The 15,316-nt window shown below is 41.5% G+C and overlaps 1 protein-coding gene across 3 annotated transcripts in view; it reads left to right on the top strand.

Moving 5' to 3' along the window:
* Positions 1-15,316, top strand: part of SH3TC2 (SH3 domain and tetratricopeptide repeats 2) — a 70,380-nt gene that overhangs the window by 17,079 nt on the left and 37,985 nt on the right. For 2 of the 3 annotated variants that reach the window (XM_055430401.2, XM_055430402.2), the window contains exons 2-3: positions 5,220-5,318; positions 10,017-10,144. In XM_055430401.2, the coding sequence (XP_055286376.2) occupies positions 5,220-5,318; positions 10,017-10,144 (227 nt within the window). The remainder of the gene's footprint in view (positions 1-5,219; positions 5,319-10,016; positions 10,145-15,316) is intronic. The other variant, XM_088838573.1, reaches the window with a different exon arrangement.

Consider the following 15,316-nt stretch of genomic DNA (forward strand, 5'->3'; position numbering starts at 1 on the left):
AGATTTATGGCCCAGGATGTGATCTATCCTGGAAAAGGTTCCGTGTGCACTTGAGAAAAAGGTGAAATTCATTGTTTTGGGGTGAAATGTCCTATAGAGATCTATTAGGTCTAACTGGTCTATTGTATTATTTAAAGTTTGTGTGCCCTTGTTAATTTTCTGTTTAGTTGATCTATCCATAGGTGTGAGTGGGGTATTAAAGTCTCCCACTATTATTGCATTGTTGTTAATTTCCCCTTTCATACTTGTTAGTAATTGTCTTACATATTGCAGTGCTCCTATTTTGGGTGCATAAATATTTATAATTGTTATATCTTCTTCTTGGATTGATCCTTTGATCATTATGTAGTTTCCTTCTTTGTCTCTTTTCACAGCCTTTGTTTTAAAATCTATTTTATCCGATATGAGTATTGCTACTCCTGCTTTCTTTTGGTCTCTATTTGCATGGAATATCTTTTTCCAGCCCTTCACTTTCAGTCTGTATGTGTCCCTCGTTTTGAGGTGGGTCTCTTGTAGACAACATATATGGGGGTCTTGTTTTTGTATCCATTCAGCCAGCCTTTGTCTTTTGGTTGGGGCATTCAACCCATTTACGTTTAAGGAGATTATTGATAAGTATGATCCCATTGCCATTTTCTTTATTGTTTTGGGTTCGAGTTTATATACCCTTTCTGTGTTTCCTGTCTAGAGAAGATCCTTTAGTATTTGTTGGAGAGCTGGTTTGGTGATGCTGAATTCTCTCAGCTTTTGCTTGTCTGTAAAGCTTTTGGTTTCTCCTTCATATTTGAATGAGATCCTTGCTGGGTATAGTAATCTGGGCTGTAGGTTACGTTCTTTCATCACTTTAAGTATGTCTTGCCATTCCCTCCTGGCCTGAAGAGTTTCTGTTGAAAGATCAGCTGTTATCCTTATGGGAATCCCCTTGTGTGTTATTTGTTGCTTTCCCCTTGCTGCTTTTAATATTGTTCTTTGTGTTTGATCTTTGTTAATTTGATTAATATGTGTCTTGGAGTATTTCACCTTGGGTTTATCCTTTTGGGGACACTCTGGGTTTCTTGGACTTGGGTGATTATTTCCTTCCCCATTTTAGGGAAATGTTCAACTATTATCACCTCAAGTATTCTCTCATGGTCTTTCTTTTTGTCTTCTTCTTCTGGGACTCCTATGATTCGAATGTTAGGGCATTTAACATTGTCCCAGAGGTCTCTAATATTGTCCTCATTTCTTTTAATTCGTTTTTCTTTTTCTGTCTCTGTTTCATTTATTTCTACAATTCTATCTTCTAGCTCGCTTATCCTGTCTTCTGCCTCCGTTATTCTACTGTTTGTTCCCTCGAGAGTGTTTCTGATCTCATCTATTGCATTATTCATTGTATATTGACTCTTTTTTATTTCCTCTAATTCCTTATTAAACATTTCTTGCATCTTCTCAATCCTTTTATCCAGTTTATTTATCTGTAACTCCATTTTGCTTTCCAGATTTTGAATCATTTTCACAATTAAAATTCAAAATTCTTTATCGGGTAGGTTCCCTTTATCTTCCTCTTTTGTTTGTGTTGGTGGTCATTTATCCTATTCCTTTACTTGCTGGGTATTTCTCTGCCTCTTCATCTTGCTTATATTGCTGTACTTGGGGTGGCCTTTCCGTCTTCTGGCAGTTTGTGGAGTTCTCTTTATTATGTAGTTACTCACTGTGTGTGGGGTTGGACGGGTGACTTGTCAAAGTTCCCTGGTTAGGGAAGCTTGTGTCGGTGTTCTGGTGGGTGGAGCTGGATTTCTTCTCTCTGGAGTGCAATGAATTGTCCAGTAATGAGTTTGAGATGTCAGTGGGTTTGGAGTGGCTTTGGGCAGCCTGTATATTGAAGCTCAGGGCTATTCTCCTGTGTTGCTGGAGAATTTGCATGGTATGTCTTTCACTGAAACTTGTTGACCCTTGGGTGGTGCCTGGTTTCAGTGTATGTATGGAGGCATTTGATGAGCACCTATCAATTAATGTTCCCTGGAACAGGAGATCTCTGGTGTTCTCAGGATTTGGACTTAAGCCTCTGCCTCTGGTTTTCAGTCTTATTCTTACAGTAGGCTCAAGACTTCTCCATCTGTTATTTCCAAGGCAGTTCCTTCTATTAAAGCTCTTCTGTTTGCTGGTCTCTTCAGTGTCTAATTTCCGTCCTGACACCAGGGGGCGGTGGTGGACACTTCTTTTTTGGCTCACCTGTTCAGTCCTGCTGTGGGGAGGGAGGAACGCTGCTAACAAATATCATTGGCGTCTGTGGGGAGTGCTCGCAGTGTCTTGGCTACACTGGGATTGCTCCCGCTGGTGGCGTGTGTGCTTTCCCTGTTTATGCTGCTCAGACTGTAGGTTGCTCTGCCTGGAGCTGTCCGCGGCTGCTGCTGTGTTGCATGCACTTCCCAGGTCTGTCTGATCGGCTCAGGTTCAGGTACTCAGGTACTCCACAAAAGCGCAGACTTGGTTGGGCCTGCGTTTTGTGCCTTCCCCGGTCCGAGCAGCTCAGGTGACCAGGCGTTTGGCAAGCGCTGTTGCTGCGACTTATCGCCTCCCTGGTCCCTGCTGCTCGGTTTTCTGGGTGTACAACTGGTGCAGCTTCTCAGGCGGCCATCGACCGGCTGGAACCCAAGAAGTCTTGGTTAGCTATGAAGCCTGCCTGCAGCTTGGTATGGGAAGCCTCTCTGGGGCCGTGGTTGCCCCTTCTGGCGTTGGCCGCCCTTCCCTGCCTGTCCCAGCGGGGGCTGGGGGATGGGCCAACCACAGCCGGCTAGCTCTGCTCAGTCCTTTGTTTTGTGAGCGGGGCTGGGCTGGCGGATTCTTAGGTTGGGGCTTTTCGCCTTTTCGCCAGCTTTTTGCCTTTTCGCCGGCTTTTCGCCTTTTAGCTGCACAGTCTGCTTAGCTATCTCCCGTTAGTGCTCTCAGATTGCCCTTGGGGCATTCAGGCCTGGTCCTTTCTCTAAGCGCTGCCGCTGTGCCTCGCTGCCCGGCCCCCGCTTGCTAGTGGGGGGTGCGGGTGTCTGTGCCGCTTCTCTGCTGAGAGTTTCCTCTGGGCACTTAGTCTGTGGGTTTTAATTATTTATTTTTTCTCCCGGTTATGTGGCCCTCTGAGGTTTCAAGGCTCGCCACAGACTTGCCCATGAGTGTTGCCAGGTGTTTGGAAACCTCTCTCTCTCTCTTTTTTGTTTAGGCCTCCCTTCCCAGGACGAAGCTCCGTCCCTGCCTCTTTTGTCTCTCTTTTTATCTTTTATACTATTTCCTACCTCCTTTCGAAGACAATGGGCTGCTTTTCTGGGTGCCTGATGTCCATTGCCGGTATTCAGAAGTTGTTTTGTGGGATTTACTCAGCGTTCAAATGTTCTTTTGCTGATTTTGTCAGGGAGAAAGTGGTCACCCCGTCCTATTCCCCCGCCATCTTCCAGCAAAACTCGGCAGGGTTTTTAAAAAAGTCACTGCTTTTTTCAAAAGCCACTTGGGTGACTTGAATAGGCAGACAGGGTTGAAAAGCAATCAGGTCAAGACTTCACCTATAATTGGGAAAAGTGAAATCTGAAAAAAATGGACAGATGAAATATCCTGACTAGTGTCACTTAACCAATGTATGGGAGAATCTGATTTGTGCAAACTCATATCTCATGATTCTCAAGCCAGAACCTTTTCTGCTGCAGTTACTTTGGTTCCTGGGGGCAGAACTACAAAATGATCCTGGTAGACTATAGCTCATTACTGCTAGCTTACAGGTAAACTGCCTAATTTCAGCACTAACAAGATTGCTACATGAAAATCTGTAAGCTAATGACCCCTCCTTTGGCATATTCAAGCCTAAATTCATTTCATTCTCCCTGTTCATTGCCCTAAAAAAGTGCTAACTGTTCCTGCTATGAAAAAATGGAAGATCCTCAGCTTGGGTTTCAAAATCCCACTGAACAGCCATGGAAGAAGGCAGAATTCTGGCAGCAATATGAGGATTTGGGTTCAAGGTTAACCAGCCATGATTGGATGGTGCATGATTACTTCATTCCTTATCATTCTTGGACTGCCTGTGCTTCAGGAGAAGCACAGGTCCAGAATGCAAACCTAGTAGATCTGCTTGACTTTGATCCACCAGCATTTTACAAATGAAGAAGTTGGACGGATTAGATGACTGACTGACAATTAGTAGCTGAGCCAAGATTCCTAACCCTTATTTCCAGTATCAGGTTTTGCTTACAATATTCTGACCCCATGGTAGAGTCCTTGAGCAGTGTCATGTTCAAAAGAACAGAGCAACCAACAACAATGGGTTAAGAACTTGAGTTCTTTTGTTGTATTTTGAAGATACCATGAAAGAGGCCCACATTCCATGTCAATACTTGCAAATTTCCCTTCTGTTCTTTTTTTTAATCTACTGCCTTGTGCTTTATAACTGCAATTTTCTTCTCTTTTCAACTCTGTGTCATCAAAATAGCCTCCTTCTTAACCCTAGTATGTGCTATGAACTTCTGTTTTTCACTCCAGTCTTACAGCTGCAAAGATAGGGACATCATAGTGAGCTGGGGAGGAAAGAAATCCCATATAGCAACGGTCCCCAACCCTTTTGGCACTAAGGACTGGTTTTGTGGAAGACAGTTTTCGTCAGTGACTGGGGGTGGGAAATGGTTTTGGGATGATTCCAGCATATTACATTTATTGTGCACTTTATTTCTATTATTATTACATCAACTCCACCTCAGATCTGTAGGCATTAGATCCTAGAGATTGAGGACCCCTGCCATACAGAAGTCTGTAAAGTGGGCAGACAGAAGGATAGTTTGGGGCCAATCATAGGTTTCAGGGCCATTACAACCATGCCCCAGTCACCTCCCTCAGGATGTTATTCTCAATTGCTCTGCTCCAGCATTTCCATTATCCACCTTGCTGTAGTCAGGTTTATTATGACCTTGAAGGCCCAGCATATATTGAACACATAAGCCATAGGACTCACTCTGACCTGTAGGTGGGAAATCTGTTTGTTTTTTCCCCTTTTTAAAATATAGTGGAGATACCCAGGCTGCTGTAGCACTGAGATAGCATGCTTTAGCTGAGAACTAAATAATTCTAAGGCAAAAGTGATAATAATTAGAATTCTTCTGGACCACCAACCTGGATAAAAGAATGATTGCGTGACAAAAACTTGTAACCCTTGCTTATGGCTTTCTCACACTCTCACAAATGATCTTTCATTTGATCTCCTCCAGGTAAAGACACTTCTTCCAAGGATCCAACCATATCGAGTGAATTTATATCCTCATCTGAAAACAAGGAAAAATGTTTCCTGCCACAGAACATGATTCCAGGTATCTAAACCCCAAAGACAAAACTTATTTAAAAATATTTTTCATGTAGAATGTTACAATAACCCCCTTATCAGTCTTGTCTACAAGTTCCCTCCCTCTGATCCTTCCTAGGCACCACCATTAAATACATCTTTGTAATGACTATGATATTCACATGCCCACAAACCTTCCAGTGCTGTCCATTGCCTGTGTGATTAAAGCTAAACCATCTCAGCTGACTCTGAAAGCTTTTCACAATCTGGTATATATTAGGAACTCTATACATATTTGCTGTATTAAATAAAGTATATATCACCAAATAGATTTTAAGGTGCTGAAGGGCAGGTGCAATTTTTTGAATAATTAAGTATTCTACATAGTACCTAAAAGAGTTGTTTGTACATATGTAATTGGTGCTCAGAAAATATTTGGTAAATAAATAAATGAATGATTGAATAAGTTCATGGAAGTCTTATTTGTCTTCTGTATACCACCTTATACAGAGGTTATTAAATACGTAAGGGAATAAAGGGTTGAGTATGTGGGATGAGATTGGTTGAGCAGAAGGGTGTCTGTATGATTCTTTCAGAAGGAAAAAAAAGATTTTGAAATTAAAGTAGAAAAAATCTTTTTCTTAATACATATTTTTCACAATGTTATCCTTAAGAGACTTTAATGAAACTGGCAAAGAGAACCATCCTTAGAGAGAGAGGTACACCTGAGCTGAACCTTGTACTGGAAATTCTGAGGGTAAACCTGGGAAAAACCCAGTTTCTATTATCCAGTAACAAGGACCATTTTTAATGGCAAATCACATACCAAGCACATGCTAAGTCATGCCTGCATCTACTTCTCATTCTCACATACTCACTTCTAGGAGGTGGCACCACATTCTGCCTTTCAAAGGAGGCAAACAGAGACTCACAGAATGGGGTAAGTTCCCCAGTGCCACACAGTTAATACAGGAGGAGAAAGGGATTCAATCCCTGGTCCTTGTTTGTAACTATGATGCCCTGTTGTCTCCCAAACATGCACTTCTTTACAGCATACAAAATCAAGATTTGTGAAAAAAGATCTGCAGTATGAATGTTTTAAAGGATATGTACTATGTAAACAGATAGTGTATAATGTCATGCCACATTCTTTCTTTTCCCCATTTTAAATTCTGTCAGACTTCTTTGTTGACTATGAAAAACACCTTGTCCTCTATTTTTTTGCTGTTGTGTCAATCTGCTTATCTGTCTGTCAGCTTGTGCCATCTCTGAAAAAGCTGAATTGCCAACCATCTGTTGTTTCATGAACACAGTGGAGTCAGCATTTTATCCTATCAGTGAATGAAGGCAAGTGAACAAAGGGTACATGTAGGTGAAACTTCACCTCCTGAGCCAGAACTTGTCCATCTTTCAGAATTTTCTGCCATGATGCTGTTTCCAAGAAGATCATAGTGTGGGAAGGGGAGACTCAGCTCCAACTGCCAACCTCTTCTTCATGAGGAAGAGTCACAGACAGTCAATCAGATACATTATCATGATTAAACCACTAGTTTTCAGAAGGATTAAAAAGTGACAAAATGTACTTTGCACTAAAAGTAGAGTGAACTTGATTTATTCCCTTGTCCTCAGTGGATAATGTAGGATCCCACATTGGCGTGGAGGTGTTGCTCTGAGTATCAGCTCTCACCGGTTGAGATCCAAAAGCAGTCTGCTTGTTTAAATCAAGGTCTTTTGAGTTCCATAACCATGAACTCAAGTGCCTGGCAAGGAGATTCACTTTGAAGGGGCCATCACTTATCAGGAGATTTTCTGGGGGAGATTCTGGAGAGGAGTTTGGATCAGGCTTTGGAAGGACAAGACGTTTAGTGAAAAGAAATCACAGAATCAGTTAGCGTCAAGGTTAATTACAGTGTAACATGATGAGGGCAGAGAGCAGAAACTGCTGGAGAACTGGGGTAGGGATGGGGGTTTGTGACGGACAACAGCTAATGCTTAATGCGTTTATTGAATGTTTAGTATGCACCCAACACTGAACAGAATGCTTTATGAACATAATCTCATTTAGTAAGCCTCTTAAAAATTCTGTGGGATTGTACTATAAAAGCTCTTCAGCTAATGAGAAAAGTCAAGTGTAGAGGAGTAATTAACTGCTCAGGGTGGCACAGTTAACAAAGGCAGAGCCAAGCCTTGAGCCCAGGTCTGTGTGACTCCTCCTCCCTGGGCTTTACCTCCTCCCAGAGATCAGTGTTCAGTGAGGCTAACAGAACATTGGACCTGGACTGCTGAAGATGGAGGACTTGCATGAGATTAGAACACAGGCCAGGGAGGAGCGGAGTGGAGTAAACATTCACCTGAAGCTCTCACCGATGTCAGGTCAGTAGGTATTATGTCGGAGCTGGCCTGCAGCCACAGCATTTCTGCAACTTCTGTGTTAGAGACAAGCCTTTTTAAAGATAGAAGTTCAGGCTGCCTGTGTGCTCAGGCAAACATGACAAGGGCTATTTTTAATGTGTTGAGGAATTTGCAGAAGCCCTGGCAAGTTAAGTCTAGAAGACAAACCTCTGTGCTTATCCAGTTGATGCCTTCATGGTTCATTGTGTTTGAAAATTATTAATGGGATTGCTACTTATTGTCCAAAGAAGACACATGGCAAAGTGCAGTTATAATGATGAACCTCCTCAGTGTTGCCTTTCATGACAGCACTATCCACTCTCCAACAGCTCCATCACTCTGTCTCTTTACCCTATTAACATTGTTTTACTCATACCCCTTTTCTCCACCTGAAATTATTGTGTGCATGGAATTGGTTACTTTCCAAGAACACAAGCTCTATGAGAGCAGGACCATGTTTATTTTGTTCCCACTATATCCTACACCTAAAACAGCTTCTGTTCAGAGTGTTGGTTTGAATGAATGTGCATTTTGAAGATATTAAAGATAGGCTATAATATTTTAACCATCTACTCTGACAGACAATAAATGCATTATCAGAAAGAAGCATGTTAGAGGAAATATATGTGTGTAAGTATAATGCATGGGCTTCCCTGGTGACTTAGTGGTAAAGAATCAGCTTGCAATGCAAGAGATGTGGGTTCAATCCTTGGGTTGGGAAGATCCTCTGGAGAAGGAAATGGCAGCGCATTCCAGTACTCTTGCCTGGGAAATGCCATGGACAGAGGAGCCTGGTGGGCTACAGGAGGCTGGTGCTACTCCATGGAGTTGCAAAAGAGTCAGACACAACAACAGCAATGTGTAATGCATAAAGTACATGATATTTATTACATGTCATAAATCTGACATATAAATGCTTGTCCATAAATATGGATAAATTTCATATTATTTGGAAACTTTCACAAATTATCCACAGGAGGAAATATATGTTTTAGCTGGTTCTGTGTGGTACTGTTCCCTCAGGGCCAGGCAGCTAGGAAGATACCCTGTACAAACAGAAGTAACCAACCCAACTGTAGCAGTTCCTGAGATTCTAGAACATTCTGGGCTTCAGCATTTTTTTTTTTTTTTGAGGGGGGAGAAGTTTCAAGAATGTGCTCAGAGAATTGTTAAGATTACTTAACAATTACCTCAGTTCAGTTCAGTTCAGTCGCTCAGTTGTATCTTACTCTTTGCAACCCCATGAACCGCCGCACGCCAGGCCTCCCTGTCCATCACCAACTCCCAGAGCCCACCCAAACCCATGTCCATCGAGTTGGTGATGCCATCCAACCATCTCATCCTCTGTCGTCCCCTTCTCCTCCTCCCCTCAATCTTTCCCAGCATCAAGGTCTTTTCAAATGAGTCAGCTCTTCGGATGAGGTGGCCAAAGTATTGGAGTTTCAGCTTCAATATCAGTCCTTCCAATGAACACCCAGGACTGGTCTCCTTTAGGATGGACTGGTTGGATCTCCTTGCAGTCCAAGGGACTCTCAAGAGTCTTCTCCAACACCACAGTTCAAAAGCATCAATTCTTTGGCGCTCAGCTTTCTCTATAGTCCAACCCTCACATCCATACACGACCACTGGAAAAACCATAGCCTTGACTAGATGGACCTTTGTTGACAAAGTCATGTCTCTGCTTTTTAATATGGTATCTAGGTTGGTCATAACTTTACTTCCAAGGAGTAAGCGTCTTTTAATTTCATGGCTGCAATCACCATCTGCAGTGATTTTGGAGCCCAGAAAAATATAGTCAGCCATTGTTTCCACTGTTTCCCCATTTATTTGCCATGAAGTGATGGGACCAGATGCCATGATCTTTGTTTTCTGAATGTTGAGTTTTAAGCCAACTTCTTCACTCTCCTCTTTCACTTTCATCAAGAGACTCTTTAGTTCTTCTTCACTTTCTGCCATAAGGGTGGTGTCATCTGCATATCTGAGGTTATTGATATTTCTCCAGGCAATCTTTATCCCAGCTTGTGCTTCCTCCAGCCTAGCATTTCTCCTGATGTACTCTGCATGTAAGTTAAATAAGCAGGGTGACAATATACAGCCTTGGTGTACTCCTTTTCCTATTTGGAACCAGTCTGTTGTTCCATGTCCAGTTCTAACTGTTGTTTCCTGACCTGCATATAGGTTTCTCAAGAGGTAGGTCAGGTGGTCTGTTAACAATCTCTAATTGATGAGACCACCACTTTAGGGAATGGATGTGGGAATCATTGGGGGTTATCTAAATCTTTCTTCCCTGTTACTGCATTTCCATCCTGATCTTTCTCACTCTGTTCTCTTTAAGATCTGACACTTTCCTTCAGTGTGAAGAGCCGCTCCAGAAAGTGTGTAAATGGCCCCTTGCAGGAAACAGCCAGGAGGCGGCTCTGGGTGCTGGAGAATGAGGACCAGGAGGTGCGTGCATTGTTTAAGGTGAGCTTCTGGGAGCAGTGCAACCTCATCTTTTGTCCTTCCACTACCTACACTCTCCCCAGAACCTAGGACAGCGCCAGGAACAAAGTCCCTCAAGAAAACTTCTAATGAATGCACAATAATGTGTAGGTTCTCTGCTCAGCAGGAATTGGTCAACCCTTGGAATCAGAGTCAGAGAAAGCTTCATTTTAAATCTATTAATTTTTGATCTTCTGCATACTTCTGTAGAATGGGAATCATTATATTATAAAGTTAGTTAGATAGTTCAGTCGCTCAGTCGTGTCGACTCTTTGCGACCCCATGAACCACAGCACACCAGGCCTCCCTGTCCATCACCAACTCCCGGAGTTCACTCAAACTCATGTCCATCGAGTCGGTGATGCCATCCAGCCATCTCATTCTCTGCCGTCCTCGTCTCCTCCTACCCCTAGTCCCTCCTAGCATCAGACACTTTTCCAGTGAGTCAACTCGTTGCATGAGGTGGCCAAAGTATTGGAGTTTCAGCTTTAGCATAAGTCCTTCCAGTGAACACCCAGGATTGATCTCTTTTAGAATGGACTGGTTGGATTTCCTTGCAGTCCAAGGGACTCTCAAGAGTCTTCTCCAGCACCACAGTTCAAAAGCATCAATTCTTCGGCGATCAGCTTACTTCAGCCCAACTCTCACACCCATACATGACCACAGGAAAAACCATAACCTTGACTAGACAGCCCTTGGTTGGCAAAGTAATGTCTCTGCTTTTTAATATGCTATCTAGGCTGGTCATAACTTTCCTTCCAAGGAGCAAGCGTCTTTTAATTTCATGGCTTCAATCAGCATCCAAAGTGATTTTGGAGCCCAAAAATATAAAGTCTGACACTGTTTCCACTATTTCCCCATCTATTTCCCATGAAGTGATGGGACCAGATGCCATGATCTTTGTTTTCTGAATGTTGAGCTTCAAGCCAACCTTTTCACTCTCCTCTTTCACTTTCATCAAGAGGCCTTTGAGTTCCTCTTCACTTTCTGCCATAAGGGTGGTGTCATCTGCATATCTGAGGTTATTGATATTTCTCCCTGAAATCTTGATTCCAGCTTGTGCTTCTTCCAGCCCAGCATTCCTCATGAGGTACTCTGCATAGAAGTTAAATAAGCAGGGTGACAATATACAACCTTGACGTACTCCTTTTCCTATTTGGAACCAGTCTGTTGTTCCATGTCCAGTTCTAACTGTTGCTTCCTGACCTGCATACAGGTTTCTCAAGAGGCAGGTCAGGTGGTCTGGGATTCCCATCTCTTTCAGAATGTTCCACAGTTTATTGTTATCCACACAGTCAAAGGCTTTGGCATAGTAGATGTTTTTCTGGAACTCTCTTGCTTTCTCCATGATCCAGCGGATGTTGGCAATTTGATCTCTGGTGCCTCTGCCTTTTCTAAAACCTGCTTGAACATCTGGAAGTTCACGATTCACATATTGCTGAAGTCTAGCTTGGAGAATTTTGAGCATGACTTTCCTAGCGTGTGAGATGAGCACAATTGTGCGGTAGTTTGAGCATTCTTTGGCATTCCCTTTCTTTGGGATTGGAATGAAGACTGACCTTTTCCAGTCCTGTGGCCATTGCTGAGTTTTCCAAATTTGCTGGCATATTGAGCGCAGCACTTTCACAGCATCATCTTTCAGGATTTGAAATAGTTCAATTAGAATTCCATCACCTCCACTAGCTTTGTTCGTAGTGATGCTCTCTAAGGCCCACTTGACTTCACATTCCAAGATGTCTGGTTCCAGGTGAGTGATCACGCCATCGTGTTTATCTTCGTCATGAAGATCTTTTTTGTACAGTTCTTCTGTGTATTCTTGCCACCTCTTCTTAATATCTTCTGCTTCTGTTAGGTCCATACCATTTCTGTCCTTTATCGAGCCCATCTTTGCATGAAATGTTCCCTTGATATCTTTAATTTTCTTGAAAAAATCTCTTGTTTTTCCTATTCTGTTGTTTTCCTCTATTTCTTTGCATTGATCGCTGAAGAAGGCTTTCTTATCTCTCCTTGCTATTCTTAGGAACTCTGCATTCAGATGCTTATATCTTTCCTTTCCTCCTTTGCTTTTCGCTTCTCTTAATATAAAGTATACTTTTTAAAAAATGTTGTGAATTTGACTCTTAAAAATTGTGATAAAATATACATAACATAACATTTTCAGTTTTAATGATTTTTACTGTACACATCAGTGATATTTATTACATTTATATTATTGTGCAACCGTCACCACTATCCATTCCGGAATTTCTCATCATCCTGAACTAAAACACTGTACCCACTAAACAGTAACTCTCCTCTATCCCCTTTCCTCAGTCACTGGTAACCTCTAAGTGTACTTTTTTTAAATGCCAAAGTTACCAATCAAAAATTAATAGCTACAAAATTTAGAATGAGAGGAGGAAAAGACAGTAAGATAAACCAATTTCTCATCTTTCATAGTAGGTAGATAGTATCTTCAAGTTCTAGACCAAGGAAGGAGGGTATAATTAAATTATTTATATTTTACGGGGTACTTCAGTCAGTCAGTTCAGTCGCTCAGTCGTGTCCAACTCTGCGACCCCATGAATCACAGCACGCCAGGCCTCCCTGTCCATCACCAACTCCTGGAGTCTACCCAAACTCATGTCCATCGAGTCAGTGATGCCATCCAACCATCTTATCCTCTGTCGTCCCCTTCTCCTCCTGCCCTCAATCTTTGCCAGCATCAGGGTTTTTCCAAACGAGTCAGCTCTTCACATCAGGTGGCCAAAGTATTGGAGTTTCAGCTTCAATATCAGTCCTTCCAATGAACACCCAGGACTGGTCTCCTTTAGGATGGACTGGTTGGATCTCCTTGCAGTCCAAGGGACTCTCAAGAGTCTTCTCCAACACCATAGTTCAAAAGCATCAATTCTTTGGTGCTCAGCTTTCTTTATAGTCCAACCCTCACATCCATACACGACCACTGGAAAAACCATAGCCTTGACTAGATGGACCTTTGTTGACAAAGTCATGTCTCTGCTTTTTAATATGGTGTCTAGGTTGGTCATAATTTTCCTTCCAAGGAGTAAGCGTCTTTTAATTTCATGGCTGCAATCACCATCTGCAGTGATTTTGGAGCCCAGAAAAATAAAGTCAGCCGTTGTTTCCACTGTTTCCCCATCTATTTGCCATGAAGTGATGGGACCAGATACCATGATCTCAGTTTTCTGAATGTTGAGCTTTAAGCCAACTTTTTCACTCTCCTCTTTCACTTTCATCAAGAGGCTCACTCTTTAGTTCTTCTTCACTTTCTGCCATAAAGGTGGTGTGATACTTGCTAGGAGAATTAAAGACAAATATTAAAAGTTGCTGCAAGTTGTTAAAAGAGATGGGGGAAAGAGAACACTGTTTTACATATTAAACTAGCATGTTCTTGTTATTTTACAGTCTCTGTATGAAGTTGATACAAATTTAAAAGAGGAACATACTCTCTTAATCAGCCTTATAATAAAAAAGATAGTGTTTGGTTTGTTGGGAGAAGTAAAGGAGATAGTATCTGTAGAGAGCTTGGTGTTGTGCTTGGGTGGTAGGATGTGCTCCAGAAATAGTAGATATGTTATAAATAGCAGCGTGGTTTTGTTTTTAAATCTCCAGAATTCAGGAACTTGGAGGGATTAGCTTCTAACTGGCACCATTGAGTTTCTTTTAATTTCAGTCACTTTTGACATGGGTAAGAACTGGGTTTGGTGGTGCAAAATGGCCTGCTGGGACTTGGAGTCAGTTGAATCTGACTCCAGTTTGGGTGTCATGGCTGCCTTAACTTACCCTGTCTGTGCTCTGGCATCCTTGAGTATAAAACAGGGATAATACCATTTCCTATTAAATCAGAAATGCCATTTGATTATAAATTTATTGTTTTTAGAAGGAAAATAAGTGATGACAATTATTTATGATGTCACACTTCCTCTTTTATTTCAGAAATGGTTAAATGTGATAAATGTGTATTTGGAATGGGTTAACTCCTCTTTTCATAGGGTTATTGTGAAAGTTAAATGAAGCATTGCTCATCAAACTATTGCTGAAGTGTCTGGTGTGTAATAAATTTCTTGTAAACCAATTTTTCCTAAGGACCCTCTTCCCTGACTACCAGGATCCACATCTCCCAAGGAGCTGAGGCCTCTTGGGGCCTGGGATTGGAGAATCTCAGAGTTGACTTTGCTGATGTAGGGGCTTTTTCTTTGATCCTTCTGTCCTCTTCTTTCTCAAGGTTGGATTTCAGGGGTTGATGAAATCAACCTCTCAGGATAGGATTTCAGGGGTTGATCTTTCAGGTAGGACCTGGCCTGGAGGGAGAGGGACTTTCTGATCATAACTTGTTATAGTCAAGTCCAGAAGCTTGGACAAACAGAATAGAGATGTTTTAGGGGAAAACCAAGTCTGGGCAGTGATTCAGGCTTTTTTATTCAGTATTTAAAAAGAGAGGGTAAGAGTTACAGGTCTCTTCTTGCTCTGCTTGTGTGTAAATTGTACAGCCTTTTGGAGGGTAGCTTGGCTCCTGTATTTTAGGATTGAAAATGTGTATTCCCAATTATACTTCTTGGAATTACTTGTGTCAAAACAATCAAGGATGCATGCAAGGATTTAGATATGGGATGTTTATCACAGTACTGTTTAGGATGTTTAAAAGTTAAAACAATTCAAATGACTACTAATAATAAATCATTAAGAATTAATTATCTTAATGTGACAATGGTGTATATAACCATTAAAAATAATGTAGATTATTTAATGACTTGGGAAATGGTTCATAAAACGTTGTTTAGTGAAAAACTATTACAAAACAACTTAGTAATGTGATTTTATTCATATAAAAATAGTTACATAGAAACTCATGTTCAGGATAAAAGGTACAAAGTTCATAGACAAAGTTGTTAACACTGATATCTCTAGGAGGAGGGGTTATGGATACTTTTTATTTTTGTATGTTTTAGTTTTTATGTTTGCTAGTTTCATAAAAATAATTATTAAACAGAGATTCACAATTGAATTTACTTCCAAGGTGCCTTCTGTGATGCATTCTTCACCCTCTAACACGTAGTTTTTTTAAACACAAAAGATAACATTTTCTGTGCACAGTTCTACACTTTGGTTTCTTTTTGTTGCTGCTGTTCTTTCATTCAGAGGGTACATTTG

Source organism: Moschus berezovskii, chromosome 8, assembly GCF_049115385.1.
Source record: "Moschus berezovskii isolate FMDL1 chromosome 8, NW_MosBer_1.0, whole genome shotgun sequence".
NCBI lineage: Eukaryota > Metazoa > Chordata > Mammalia > Artiodactyla > Moschidae > Moschus > Moschus berezovskii.